Here is a 14073-nt window from a genome sequence, read left to right as displayed (position 1 = left end):
CGTCTCGTTAATGATTTATACAGAGGAATCATTTTCAACACGTTTCAGGGCACAGAGGGGAATGTTTGATCAGAGAGAGAGGGAGAGATTGTAGCACTACCAGGTTTGTGCTAGAATCAGGCTACCGTGTCTGATGGCAGCTTTCCAAGCTCAGAGTCAGACCAGGAAAGTTTGGTAATCTAGATGATGGTATTGTGTGGAGTTTGCGTGCCTCCGCTCCAGGATCCTTTCCCTATATGCCTGTAGGCTTTGTACTGATAGATTGTACTAGCTGTAAATACCTTCATCAGGATCTGTTTGACAAAAGCAGAACTAAAAGTGGGTATTTAAAGTACCCTTCTTGTGCACCTTGCTGCGTTCCCACAAAGAGTTTAACTGTTGTTTGTACAGGAATAGTTTGTTTCCTATGGTGGCCTCACTTTGCTGCACGCCGTAGCATGCTCAGGATACGATCCTGGATCAAAATAGTTATTGCAGGGGTACAACATGGGTTGTGGAGGGTCCATCACCAGGCTGAGATCTCGGAAAGGTGGTTGTGGCCCATAGTCTGCTACTGAACTGCTATGAAAAATGAGTTCCCTTCTTCATATATTGACTTACATTGTAGCTTTCTGGAACAGGGGCTGCTTCACATTCCTGTTTGTACCAGGATCTCACTGTGGAGCTCCATGTCCTTCTGTAAGACGAATAACACACCATCCTTTGACTTTACTGGGGCGTATGGGGGTAAAAGTCTCCTCTTAAATACACAGGTATAAAGGAATTTATTCAAGATTAACACCGGCTTTGTTGCAGGATGTGGTTCACAGGGCCTAAATGAATAAAAAATCTGTCTCTCTGGGGCAGGGTGGGAGAGAAGATACTTGGTGGCTCAGTAGTGATGGTAGCACTGTCATCACTAAACGTAACTGTGGGTGGTGAATAAAGCGGGAGGAGAGCGAGAGCAAATGTGTACATCAGTTTTCAGTTGTGTGCACGCACCAATGCGCACACACTCTTCTGTGCCTCACGCTCATGCACATCCAGGCTGCGGCGCTCACTTGGAGATCCACACGTGGCACGTCGTTTCTGCAGGCTCCGAACCCCAACGGGTGTACGTGCGTGGGAGGTTGTGCTTGGATGGCCTCTTCTCGCTGATTAGCACTGTGCCGTGCTTGCTGCTGCTACCGCAGCAGCAATACCTTGGGCAGTATTGCTTTTATGGGCCTTGTGATTTATGGCAGTGTCAGTTATTTAATCATTCAGCTGGCCCTCCCTTCAGCGCTCCTGTAAGATAGTTAGTTACTTACATAGAAAGGTGACTATCTGATCTAATTATGGAGTCTCAAACCTAATTATAGAGTCAAATATGATTCCATAATCTACCTCTTAATGTCTCTATGTTGAAAAGACGGATACACACGTGTGTAATACACATACTTACATGCCTCCATAATTATGGATAGGCATGGGGTGCTCATTTATGTTTGTCTCTTTATCCCTGTGCATGTAGGGCTGTTCACTGAATCATACGGTTGTAAGACACTGCTAGTGAGCAGATTATCAAATCTACTCCCCTCCATTTGCTGTTAAGCTTCCCATCCTGGGACTTGGATTCTTACTTGTGTACCAGCTTATTAAGCACAAGTGAAACAGGGAAAGGCTCAGTATATCGCTGGGTTTTGGACCGTCAGTGTCCAATGAGAATGTATGAAGATTATAGCATTTTGGTAATGGACCGGATCCTCAGCTACAGGTAATAGACCTTATTTCATGGAGCTTACTTCTGCTAATAGCTATAGCAGACCAGGATGTATCTATATCCTTGTTTAGATGTATAAGAGCCAGTGACGTGGGAACCTTTGCTGTGTTTAAATGCTATTAACTGTCCAAGTTGCCCAGCCCTGGAGCAGAAGGTTGAAACATCTTCAGTCCCTTATGATGTTGTTGAAGGGAAGTATCTCCGTATTGTTTCTGTGACAGAGATAAAGCACGTCAGACAAATACGGGGCGTTTATTGTAGAGTCCTCCTTTTCCGAATATGATGGCCAAGGAACTTGGACATCTAAGCATCACGTTTGGAGGTCCAAGCATCACGTTTAAGTTCTGAGATTTGCTGAAAGTTGAGGAGTGACTCGAGAAGCGTTGTCCTCCCATGCAGAGAGACCCAAGTACATCGCAGCTAGCCATGTGCCAGTTTTTTAAGGAGAATTTAAAACCCAGAGCTCTGCTGCCCTCTGTGAACATTGCAATTCGCTGACATTTCTTTTCAGAAGAGTAGGTCTAGGACTAAAACTTTCCCTTGGGTGTATTGTGTTTGCCTGTTGGCCTCCACCCCAGAGACAGCTGCAATTTAGTGGTGGTGCGTAATTGGTGAAGCACCTCAGGACCCTTCCCAGCGAAAGGTGATATGTAATAATTACATATTGGTGTGTGCTTTCCAGTGCTTTATGGCATCCAGTTTTAAACAGATGAAGTGGCGAGGCTTCCTGGGTTTCTGTTGTTTTTCAGTGGTTAGGGATTTCCTTGTTGATAGCAAGCGTATCTCACACGGGAGGAAGTGTGATCCAGTGATTATCGTGCAGGAGTGCGAATTAGGACACTTGAGCCATGTTTCTGTGTTCACCACTACCCTTGTGTGAGACACTTCCCTTCAGAGTTAATGGTACTCATCCTTTTTAGAGTACTTTGGGATATATGAATAAAAAAGAGAAGTGTTAGTAATTGTTCTGGCTGCGATTAGTGCAGTGTAGAATTAGCCTAGTGTCTCTTTAAATTGTTTTTGAGCCCTCTAATGGTGCTCACTGTGTTGTGGGGGGGGTTTTGGTGTTTTTTTTTGGAAGAACCCTGAAACCAGCTGGAGTAGCAGCATGCATGCTAGGCAATTGGACTTGGCGTGTTTGTATTATCTGGGATATAATTGTGACCATGTGGTTTCTTTATATGGTTACTGTTGAGTGTAAAGAGCTAAAGACACAATATGTATCCGAAATGTTTTCTCTTAATGAGCACAGAGAGTGGCATTTCACTCCACGGGCAATCCAAAATACTTCAGTGGTCTCTCCCACTCCCAACAAGATTGTGCCTGGACCTTGCTTTCATCACGAGCAAGCCCTTTGTTAAATCAGTTCACGGTTTTGGGGTTTGCATGTTTGAGTTTGCTTGAGGCAGTAGAAAGAAGCAAACCCCAAACCTGTTATTGAAGAAATTTAGGAAGTCTGTGATTCAGAATGAGGTCTTGAACTTGCAGTTCTCAGGGCCAAAATCTGCCCTTAAATATGTTTGTGTGGCTCCCATCAGATGTGCAAACATCCCCGAGCAGAAATTTTCTCTTTTTTCCCCTACTTTTCTGCACTTCTCAGATGGAGCCTGGATCTCTCCCTAATTAAAACCTAATGCCAAGTTCTGGGAGACTTTTGTCATTCACCTGTGAATGATCCTCCTCCAAATCAACTTGGCTGCAGGAAGCCTTGCTAGTCATTGCGCTTTCCACTGGAAATCTCTTTCAGAAGATACGGTGCATCTGTAATAGATTATTAAACAGGACTTAGTGCTGTGAAACTCAACAAGTCTAGAGGGTGAGTTTAGCTAAACACTTAAGAGTCTGAGCTAGCCCAGTCACTTGGACCTGGGAGTGTAAAATAGGATTGGAAATCTCTTGGAAAATATGCTTTCTCGCTAGATTTCCCATGCTGCACATTGCCAGTTAGGGCAGAAGAACTGCGAGAGGAAAACCTTTTAGTGAATCACATTGGCATTTTCACTTGCAGCCCCGGCTGAAGCAAGGAAGAAAGCAGGCATGTGAACCTGCAAACAACACATAGAAGCAAGCCCAAGCCACAAAATTAAGACCAGGACTCAGACTCGGACCATTTGTATCCAGGATATTGCTCCAGGGATTCATTGTTAAAAACTGGTAGGGGGAGGGAGTCATTTAAAACTTTTTTTTTTTTTTTTACGGGACTCTAGTGTTATTTTCTTCAGTCCTGAAGAAGCCCATAACCTTGGATCTTTGCTTGTGAGGCTTTAAGGATAGACTAACAAAAGGGTATTGTCACTTCACTTGAAATAACACAGCTCCCATTGAGGGAGCCACTTCTATGGTATCTCCCATTAGCATGTCTCGTGTTTTCTTCTTTGAGTCTGATGCTTTAAAAGTTGAAATTGTTCCCACAACACTGACATGCCTGAAGTTGAGGGAAGGCCCGGAGGTTGGGAATTACTCAGGAGGCTACTTATTCAGGAGGCTGAAGTGAGGTTTCTTAACTAGTCAAAGCATATGTAGGCTGCCCAAACAAGAAAGACAAGTATGGTGTCCCAGCACCCAAGTCACTTAACTATTAACCCTGTAGCAGAATAATGAAAAAGTTTAACCAATGACCCATTTCATTCCTGTATGAAGCTACTGGTGCCTCATTGTGTGTTTATTCCTGCAGGTCTTTTGATACTGTGATTTGCATGCTCTAACAAGATGAAGTCAGGAGTCTTCTTTAGGATCTCACTGGCCTAATTTACCTGTTTATATGCAGTGTAGTGTGCTACACTTGATTTCAACTGATTTCACGTAGATCAGAAACAGGCCTGCAACAGATGCTTGGATCCACAGAGTGCCATAGCAAGCGGGGGGCGAGCATGGTGACTGCCATGGTCACTGAAGCAAAAGAGTGCCAATAGGTGCTGCCCAGCTGGGGCAGGGTGCAGGACAGTGCTGCACGCAGCTTGTTTCGGGGGGTGCAGGGATGGGCAGCTTCTGCTGCTGCGTACACCCCCCAGGCAAGCATGGGGGGGCACGTGCCCCCCAGACCTGTGTGCCAGGCAAGGGCAGGCTGCCACTGCAGGCTCACCCCCAGCTCCAAACTTTGTTGCTACGGTACTGGATCCACACTTTGGGATACGAGCCTACATTTGCTCCTTTATAGCCTCCAGAAATTATTAGCTTCCTAATGTTTGGGTCCAGGGTTGCACTGTGAACCCAGTTTGGACCCGATGTTGGATCTGGGTTAACCTTTTGTTTGCTGAGAGCTAGCTGCAGCTATTTTTCTCCATTGCTTCCTAGTATTAACTGGCACATCCTAGCACCCTGTTTTCTCAAATCGATGTCCTCTGTGAGAAGCTGCTTGCTCTTTGTGCCAGCAGTGAAAGGGGTTAACATCCTGTGGGCGGAGGCCCATTACAGAGTGCCCATTGTACATGCGTGCATACCAAAGCAGCAACTTGCTGGAATGCTGCACAGCAGCACTTTACCACCTTGTGTTTATGTTGCAGTACTTAGAGTTGGCGAACACTGTGTCCCTGTCTACCAGGATTAACAATGTCAGATAAATAAGGTCCCTTCATTTGAGTGGCTTGGATGGAAACAGGAGGGATCCCTTAGGTCTGGTTTGGACACAGTGTAAAGTGAGGTGCAAGAGTTAACTAGGTGGAGCAGTTCCACGCTTTATAAAAACAATCAGGCAGATTTAATGTGGCAATTATAGCACCCAGCATTTGGGTAAGTCGCCATGTTCAAAGCAGTTTACAGGCATTAATTAATGTATCCTCTCAACAAATGGGTTTTAGGAAGGCAAGGATTGTCATCTACCATTTTCTGAAAATGAGAGGAGGTGGAGATCGCGCCATGAACCACTGGCAAAATCAGAATGAGAACTCATGTCTGCTTGCCGCTCAGCCCTGTGCACTTTCCTCCAGACCGTTTCAGTTAATGCTTGTGTGAGGTCCAGCAAACAACAGCCCTGGAGACTGATGCCCCAGTCTTTATTCACAGAAAAGATGCAACTTGAGTATTTCCTTATGCTGCCCTACCAATGTTCCTCTTTCATGAGCCAGAGAAACCACCGCAGGCGCTTGTACACATGACGCCATTACCACGTGCAGGTGACGAAAATGTCACTTTGTGTACTTTAATGGCATCACACTGTACACGTGCAGACGTTTTAGAGGTTTTTAATGAGTTTATATCATTGCAAACTAAACTGCATCCTGACGTAGTTTAGTTTGCAACAGTGCTTTGCAGCTATTAAGTCAGCTCGCTCTCCAGCCACGGGAAACATGGGCAGGCTCCGCAAAAAAAAAGGATCTGTCCCCTCGCTGCTTCTGTTTTCAGCAGGCACGTGCTGAAGGCAGAAACAGCAATAGGCCTGATACTTTTTTCTTTTTTTTGGCAGAGCCTGCCCACCTCTGCTGCTGCCAGGGGGTGAGCTGCTGGCAGTCTGAGCAGCCTCTGAGGTTAGGGGGGCCCCGCTGCTTCTCTCTGCAGTGGCAGTGCCCCCCAGGGCCACCCAGCTGGGTTACTAGCAAGCCAGGTACTGCACCAGCGAAGAGTTGGATAAGGATAGGTGCTGCTTCTGAACTGGGGCAGCACCTGGCCTGCTAGCAGCCTGCCCAAGTGGCCCCAGGGGGCACCACCACTGTGGAGGGAAGGACCAGGGCCCCCCAGGGGGTCACCCCCCCAGTCGTGGGTAGGCTCCGCCAAAAGAAAAGGATCGGGCCCCTTGTCATAACAGTCACGGAAAACCCTAAATTGAAATGGTGGGTTTCAATTAAAAACTCACCGTTTCAATTTAGGGGGCATATAATGCAACCCTAAGGACTAAACCCCCCTCACGTGTAAAAGCGCCTGCCTTAACGAGGTCACAGTGATAGTATCACAGGTTTTCTGTCACTTACTTTGCTTTTTTGTGACTTCAGGTCACCTGGGATCTGATCTGAGGGCACTGAACCTTTTCACGAAGTTTGAGTTTAACAAGGGCTTTGTCACTAGCTGTGTAGACCTCGGTCAAATGGGTGATCTCCCTCCATAGTCCCATAAAATCCCAGTGTAACTGGGAGGAGGTGTCTGATGAAGCTGAAGGCAATGGAGGAACTTAAAGAGCAGAAAAAGCGAGCTGAGCAAATTGTAGTCACCACGAAGAGCTTCTGTGATTTCCCCTGGTGAATGGTGTCTCAGAATGACAACATGATAGTGGACCATGTCCAGGGAACCTGCTAATGATGCCGTCCTAATGTGGTGGCTGGCAACAGTGCTGTTTCCCGGTCTCACTTCTACAGTGCTGAGCGTGGGCTAGGAAATCCCTATTTGCTTTAAGATTTTGATTGCAGTTGATTCCCACGTGTATTATTCACTGTACGCCTGGCGTCTGAACGGGTCCTTACGTAATGCTGCATGAAACGTGCAGATTTTGTTTTGTTTTGTTTTGTTTCTATAGAAAAGTTGGCAATTTTCCTGTAAGTTCAGGCCAAAGGATAAATGGATCGTGATTGGGGGCTTCCACTTTTAGGTGCCCAGTTTGAGTCAACTGATTTTTTTAAAGAACAGAAGCGCTTTCTAAAAACCAGGTCTTTTGAAGGCCTCCGAACACGGAAGTACCTGCTGCTACTACTCCCTGTCAAAAAGGTTGGCCTCAGGGTTTCCTCTACAGCCCTTCACAATAAGGTCTGTCCCATAGCATATGATGGACACTAATTTCAAGTACCCCCGTCTTTGCCATTGCAGCTGAGTGTGCCCTAATCTCCAGGTGAGAGTTAGTCTGTATTTACTCAAGTGGATTTTTACCTATTTATATGAAGTGGCGCCGTTCCAGCGAGACTCTTTGAGACCCCCAGCACAGAAAAACTGTGTGCGCCACAGCTCAGGCACTCGTCAAGGATTTGTCTGATTCAGAGGAACCCAATATCTTGAGTTAGGGTCCTAACCCCACTGGACTCGTGGCTAAACTCAGGTGAGAAGGTCTTTAGTCATTTTTAAAGGGGCTCTGTTTTAACTTCAATGTGAATTGGGAAATATTTTGAGATCCAGGAAATGTTTATGGGACAATAATCCTACCCCCCACCTCCATTCTAGTCCCAATCTAAGCAACTAGATGTCATAGATTTCATAGATTTCTAGGGTCGAAAGGGATCTTGTAGATCATCACGTCTGACCCCCCGCTCTAGGCAGGAAAGAGCGCTGGGGTTAAGTAGCCCCAGCCAGGTGCCGGTCTAATCTCTTCTTGAACACCTCCAAGGTAGGGCACCACCTCCCTTGGAAGCCCATTCCAGATTTTGGCAACCCTCACCGTAAAGAATATATTCCTGAAGTTATATATAGGAAGTATATGTTTTTGTTCTCTCTCTACGTGTTTAGCCAATTTGATCCAAGTGTGGTGTACGCACTGTGATCCCTTTTTGCTTCAAACACCACCTGGCCTCTAGTATGGCGAATGGTCCTGAGCACCATTTGCTTCTCTGAAGATGCTCAGGGCTTCCAGAAGGCACTTGGTACCCGCTGCAATGGGGGAAGCCCGACACGCCTCTATTTCGGCCATTCCTCCGGTTGCGTTTTGATACACGTGTAAGTCCTGACTTCCTTTTTCTTCTCTTTTTTTTCAACAGTTGCAGATTTGATCTCTTCTGAGCTCTTTGCAGTGTCTGGATTACTGGGCCTCTAGAAGTCTACAGACAGTTATCATTCAGTTCCTGGGATTGCCCTCCTTGCTTCTCCTCATCATCTTCCCCTCTCCCCTTTTCCCTCCTATAAAACTCCTATGCATTGTGGGATTGCCATGGAGCCACGGGAGACCTTAGGCAGCTCCCGGCAAAGGGGAGGCGAGGCGGATTTCTTGCCAGCTACTGTTGCCTCTGCAAAGCCTCCACCGGCTTCCAGCTGCGCGGGGGAAACCATATTGCCTGCTTCAGGCTCCGGGAAAGGGATCCCAGTGAGTGGAGAAAGGATGGAGCCAGAGGAAGAGGACGAGCTGGGTTCTGGGAGAGATGTGGATTCCACTTCCAATGCAGACAGCGAGAAATGGGTGGCCGGGGATGGCTTGGAGGAGCAGGAGTTTTCCATCAAGGAAGCAAACTTCACAGAGGGGAGTTTAAAACTGAAAATCCAGACCACCAAGAGAGCTAAGAAGCCCCCGAAGAACCTGGAGAACTATATCTGTCCACCCGAGATCAAGATCACCATCAAGCAGTCTGGGGATCAGAAACTCTCCAGAGCTGGGAAAAATAGCAAAGCAGCTAAAGAGGAGGACAGAGGGCACTTCAAAAAGAAGGTAAGGACACCTCACACGTTCGTGCAGCCATTTATTTCTTTCTGCTCTTTACTAGCTCTTCACAGCTGATGAACTGAGCTGGTTCCCTTCTCTCTGCATGTTTTTAACACAAGACTGAGCTCAATGTGACAAGTGAGGTAATGTGATCAGACATCCTAAACAATGAGGAACAAATTCTGCCCACGGGTGCATGCACGCAACTCCCAGCAACGATGGTGTGGACCCACGGCTGTCTTGGGAATGGGGCTGGGAGCCAGCTGCATGCCTCGGAGGGCACAACTGGGGCCTGGCTGCTAGGACTTTGCTTTTGCAGAAATAATGGTGACCATCCTTGTTACCAAAACAGGATGGGATGTGACAGACTTTTCTATCTATGCTTTTTGTGGGCGAGAAGGGTCTGCGGTGCTGAAGACTCCCATGAAGGGGCTATATAGTTTGCATGAGTTCATGCACCTATGGGCCAGTTGCTCTTCTGGCGACTGAGGGCAGGCTATAGAAGTACACTGTCCCAGAACAAAAGGCATCAATTTGCAAAGTCCTGCTTGGTTAACAAAGCAGCCGGTACAAACTCAGGACAGTCCGGCCTCCCCATGATCAGGAATGAGCCTTCGTGTGCTGAAAGGGGTCAAAAGCTTACCAGACTTTCTCGGGACTTTTCTGTTTTGTATGTAATCTCAATAAAAGATGAATAATTACATTAAACGATGTGCCCATTTTTAACCGTGGTGCATCTGAACACAAATGTTCAACCCTTTTGACTGTTAAGCTTTGGACTGCCTTTTAAAATACAGGTATGTGCGCTGAGACCAATTGAATTCGTTCCCATATACTGGGCTAAGGGCTCCATTACCCTTGATTACAACATTGTGCTAGCAACACTATATTTATGGTTGAGAAAATACTTCCATTATAAGCCTCATTTTCTTCCAGGTGCTTATCATTTTCTTGAAATATCCTTTTGGACTGAAATTTCTTCTTTAAATTGAGGAACATAGATGCTTTCTTTTGGCTTTGCCAAGTGTGCTTCAGCAGGAGAAAAGGATTAGAAGGGAAACTCATCTTTTCCTTTATCAGACGTTTCAGGAAATGCGTTTGGTCTGGTTTTCAGTAACTTGTTGGGTCCTCAGTCCTGAGCCAACACAAGTACTTTTCTGGGCACATTTGAAGCAATTTTGTTTGAATTTTAAGCAGCGCAGGCTATCTTTGAGTCAGGGCCCTTTATTTATAAGGTGTCTGTGCAGTTCCTAGCAAAGGGAGCTCTGGCTCTGATTGAGGCCCCCGTGTTCTCCTGCAATGGGAATAAATCCTCATCTTCTACACATTGGCAGTGTATAGGCTTCCTGGGGTGTTCAAGTCTTCGAGCCCGTTCAGTGAAAGAATCATCGGTAGTCATGAAACTTGTGAGCAGGCCTGGACAAATTAGAGCCCCAAGGCACGTGCAATGCACAGGGATAAATTTGCCACTGAATTGAGCTTCACAGATGAATTTGATCTGCAGGTTCATATCCTTATTCAAAACAACCATTTCAGCCACGCTTCACAGGGAGGTGTTGAATGTTGTATCCACAGTGGTCCAGGAAGTATATAAGAGGAGAGTATTCGTTTGTGGTATCTTTTATTGGTCTAGCTGTATAGTTGGTAGAGAAGTGAGACAAGCATTCAGGCACAAACGGCCCTTCCTCACTGCAAACTGAAGGTGAATCTTAGAGGGTATAAACTCATGGAAACCAAAGCCAAGGTTTTCCCTGACCCCTTGTGATTAACGCATTGTGTGTTTTATTTTTAGCGCAGTGGAATGGTGCCAGGGATTTATTTGACCCAACTGTGCATTGTGATGTGGTTTTCCAGGTATCTGGCTATCCGTCCATTAGCTTAGAAGCTCAGGCCCAGATCATGATCCTCTTAATAACACAGAGTAATACCCTAAAACCCAAATAATTCCACTGATTCCAGCAGAGCGACTTGCGTAAGATAATATTCAACATAAATTGCAATCTGGCCTTCAGTAACTGCATGTCTAGAGTTACAGAAGTGCATGAATGACTGGTGCCTCCTGAGAGTGGGGGGGGGGGGGGTATTGAGGCGCCGAGCAGGCACCATCCAAAACTGCTGGCATTGGTGTTGGTGGCGGCGAGTGGGGACTGCCCATAAATGCCAGTGGTGGTGTCGGTGGTGGGAGCTGGCAGGTGGCGAGCACCTGCAGAAGCCGGAGGAGGCAGCTTTGGCAGCAGGGGGGTGGGTGGCAAGCAACGACTGCCCACAGAAACCAGTGGCAGCATTGGTGGTGGCCAATCTCAGGGGGGCATGTGCCCCTCCATCCGCTCCCTACACATCGCCTATGTAGAAGTGTATGGTTGTGGAAATGTACTGATCGGCACACATGTCCTACCCGGTAACTTCCGGGGATGAGTCTGAGTGAACTTGGATGCCCTAGGGTGCACGGGTTTTCATAAGACTTTAATTCCCAGTTGAACATATGAGCATTGTAATGAGTTTGTTTTTATAGCCAGCCAGGAAAAGCTCTCACACAAGCAAAATACAGAGAAGCTATATGCAACCCTCCCCACCCATCACTCGCAATATTAATGAAGAGATGTTAATTGCCTAGAGGGTAGGAGATACAAATCTCAGCAGCTGTAACTTGGCTACATTAAGCATTTATCATTTATATCTATATTGTGGCACTGGAGGTCTCCATCTGGGATCAGAGCCCCTTCGGGTTAGGCAGCGTGCATACACGCAAACACACGTGAACAAGCACGCATGCACACCCCCCCGGGAAAGACACGCAAGAGGCAGGCAGAATTGAAATAAATGACCAAAGACAACAGGTGAATTCAGTAAACAGACGGGGAGCACAAGGTAACAATGAGATGATTATGATTAGCATAATGAGCAACGGCCACAACACACCAGCTGCCGAAGCATTGTCGAGCATCTTGTGGGCATTCGAAGGGGGACAATGAGGATTTTTACAGTCAAAGCAAGTCCCCTGACCCTAAGCGATGTGCAGTCTAAGGAGGCTTGAGCTTAGCCAGCAAGATTTCCCACAGGATTAAAGGCGGCTCATGAAAAGGGTTGCAGAATCAGGCCCTTACCTAAATAATTCAGGCGAGTTGCAACAGGAGTTGAAGACAGATACTGCAAGAGACGGGTAGGAAAAAGGCAGGACAAAGGTTCCAACTGTCAAATCATGTGGTTGCTTTCTCGGCCGAGCGGCGTGCCACGACGTCTGCACAGCTATGTTTTTAAACATACAGTTAGCATGAGGCTAGGAGAAAACTCTGCAAGTCGAAACCTGAACTGAACCGGGGCTGGGGTGGCCTAGTCCTTCTGCAGGTTTTCGCCATGTAGAAGAGCACACGGAGGTAGTTTCCCCTTTGCTTGCAGACAATATCGTCAGCCCCATTTATGTATGAGACAGAGAGACCGTGTGCTCTATTGTTTCAACCATCCGCTGCTTAAATGGCATTTCTCTCTTCATAATGATATTGGCTTCCTGTCCCATTGCTTTAATAAAAGTAAACCCAAGGGGATTATCAAATGGGAAGAACTGCAGCAATTGGGACCACTACATTGAGCCAGTGGGCCAAATCTTCAACTGGCATGCCTCCGTTGGGTTTTTGCCAGCTCAGTGCTTGGCCCAATATATTTGGGTTGTTGTTTTTTTCCTTGGGAAGGAGAGCAGTAGCATTATTCCAGTTTACCACCTATGTTATATATTCAGGGGTACAAGTCTCCTTGAACTCCCACCGAGACTTATACGGGTGGAGGGCTGTTCATAACCCTTAATTCGAGCTACAGGCTCATGTATCAGCAGTAGAAATGGCTGTTTTACACCTAGAGGAGTAATGCTTGGATTTGTTTTTTTCCCCCTAAGGAGGAGCTAACTCTATTAGGACTTGAAAAATCACTTAGGTTTGTTGCATAATAATTTAAGCCACATCTCCAGTAGTCCCCAGTGCTTCCAAATACCTCTTCAGTATGCTTGCAGGAGTTTCAATACACATAGCACAGAGGGCGAGTAATGAAAACATGGAAGCAATTTAAGTAACAGCATGTGGGTACACAAAGGACCGGTGATGCCAGTAATGTAAAAGGGGCTGTGAACTGGGGATAGAGTGTTTATTCAGTGGCCACTTAGGGAGGAAGAAGATATGCCTGTTCTCTAGCCTTATACTGCTCTGCTAATTAGGCAGTATAGGCGCTTGCATCATTCGTCAAAGTGTGGTGCCTGGACCACTGGGGATTCGAACGGTGGTCTGCGGAGAGCGGTGCCATCACGTGGTGCGGATGGCTTTTCTTTGATTCCAGCTGCTACGTTTTATTAAAAGAAGTAAACATACGTTAAATACTTTCCTCATGTTGCTTTTCTGCGTGAGCCACTGCAGCGATTGCCCTGGGGACGTTATGTGCTCATGAATGGGAGGGGAGGCTACCTAAGGAGACAGGCTGCTTGGGCGCGGTACCCATTATGGGAGAGAAAAACAATTGCAAGTTTGGGAATCCTCGGTCTAGTGGCTTGAATTTTAGGCTCCAATCCAGGAGCTTGGGGGTTTCAGTCCAAGGTTTTTGGGTTTTATTTTTTTTACATCAAGTTTCCCTTTCTTGTAAAACGAAGGGGGAGGTGGGGGGATGCTCCGTACTCATTTCCCAGGCCTCCTATAGAGATGCATCTTAGCTGGGTTAGTGTTTTTGTTCAACTGCTTGTGAACATGAACTGGTTATATACATTTCCATTAGTACTTCAACTCTTCTGCCTACCGGGGCAATAGGGGCCCCAGACGTCAGTACTTATAACTCCCAGAGGTTGTTTCTGTGCAATGGAGCGCATCACACGTGCCGTGACAGCGGCTGCGCCACCGACGTCACAACTCCCTGATCCCGCCGGCGCAGAGACTCCTGCATGTGGTGCTTGCTTTCTCACCTGCAGCGGGTTGGGATTTGCCATCAGAGAGAAGGCATGTCTTTCCCTTCAGAAGTGGGCAAACAAACTGTCAGTTTTGATGGGCACTAAAAACATGGCACCAAATGCTGCGACGCAATCCATCAGCTTTTCCAC

General features: G+C 46.7%; 1 protein-coding gene across 1 annotated transcript in view; it reads left to right on the top strand.

The window, feature by feature from the left end:
- The window catches only part of SETBP1 (SET binding protein 1), a 337678-nt gene that overhangs the window by 11899 nt on the left and 311706 nt on the right, over window positions 1-14073 (top strand). Inside the window, exon 2 of the mRNA XM_019495945.2 lies at window positions 8350-9011. Coding sequence (XP_019351490.2) covers window positions 8502-9011 — 510 coding nt within the window. The 5' untranslated portion in view covers window positions 8350-8501. The remainder of the gene's footprint in view (window positions 1-8349; window positions 9012-14073) is intronic.

Source organism: Alligator mississippiensis, chromosome 3, assembly GCF_030867095.1.
Source record: "Alligator mississippiensis isolate rAllMis1 chromosome 3, rAllMis1, whole genome shotgun sequence".
NCBI classification, from domain to species: domain Eukaryota; kingdom Metazoa; phylum Chordata; order Crocodylia; family Alligatoridae; genus Alligator; species Alligator mississippiensis.
The sequence above is the reverse complement of the archived record's forward strand: the minus strand, read 5'-3'. Positions and strand labels throughout refer to the sequence as shown.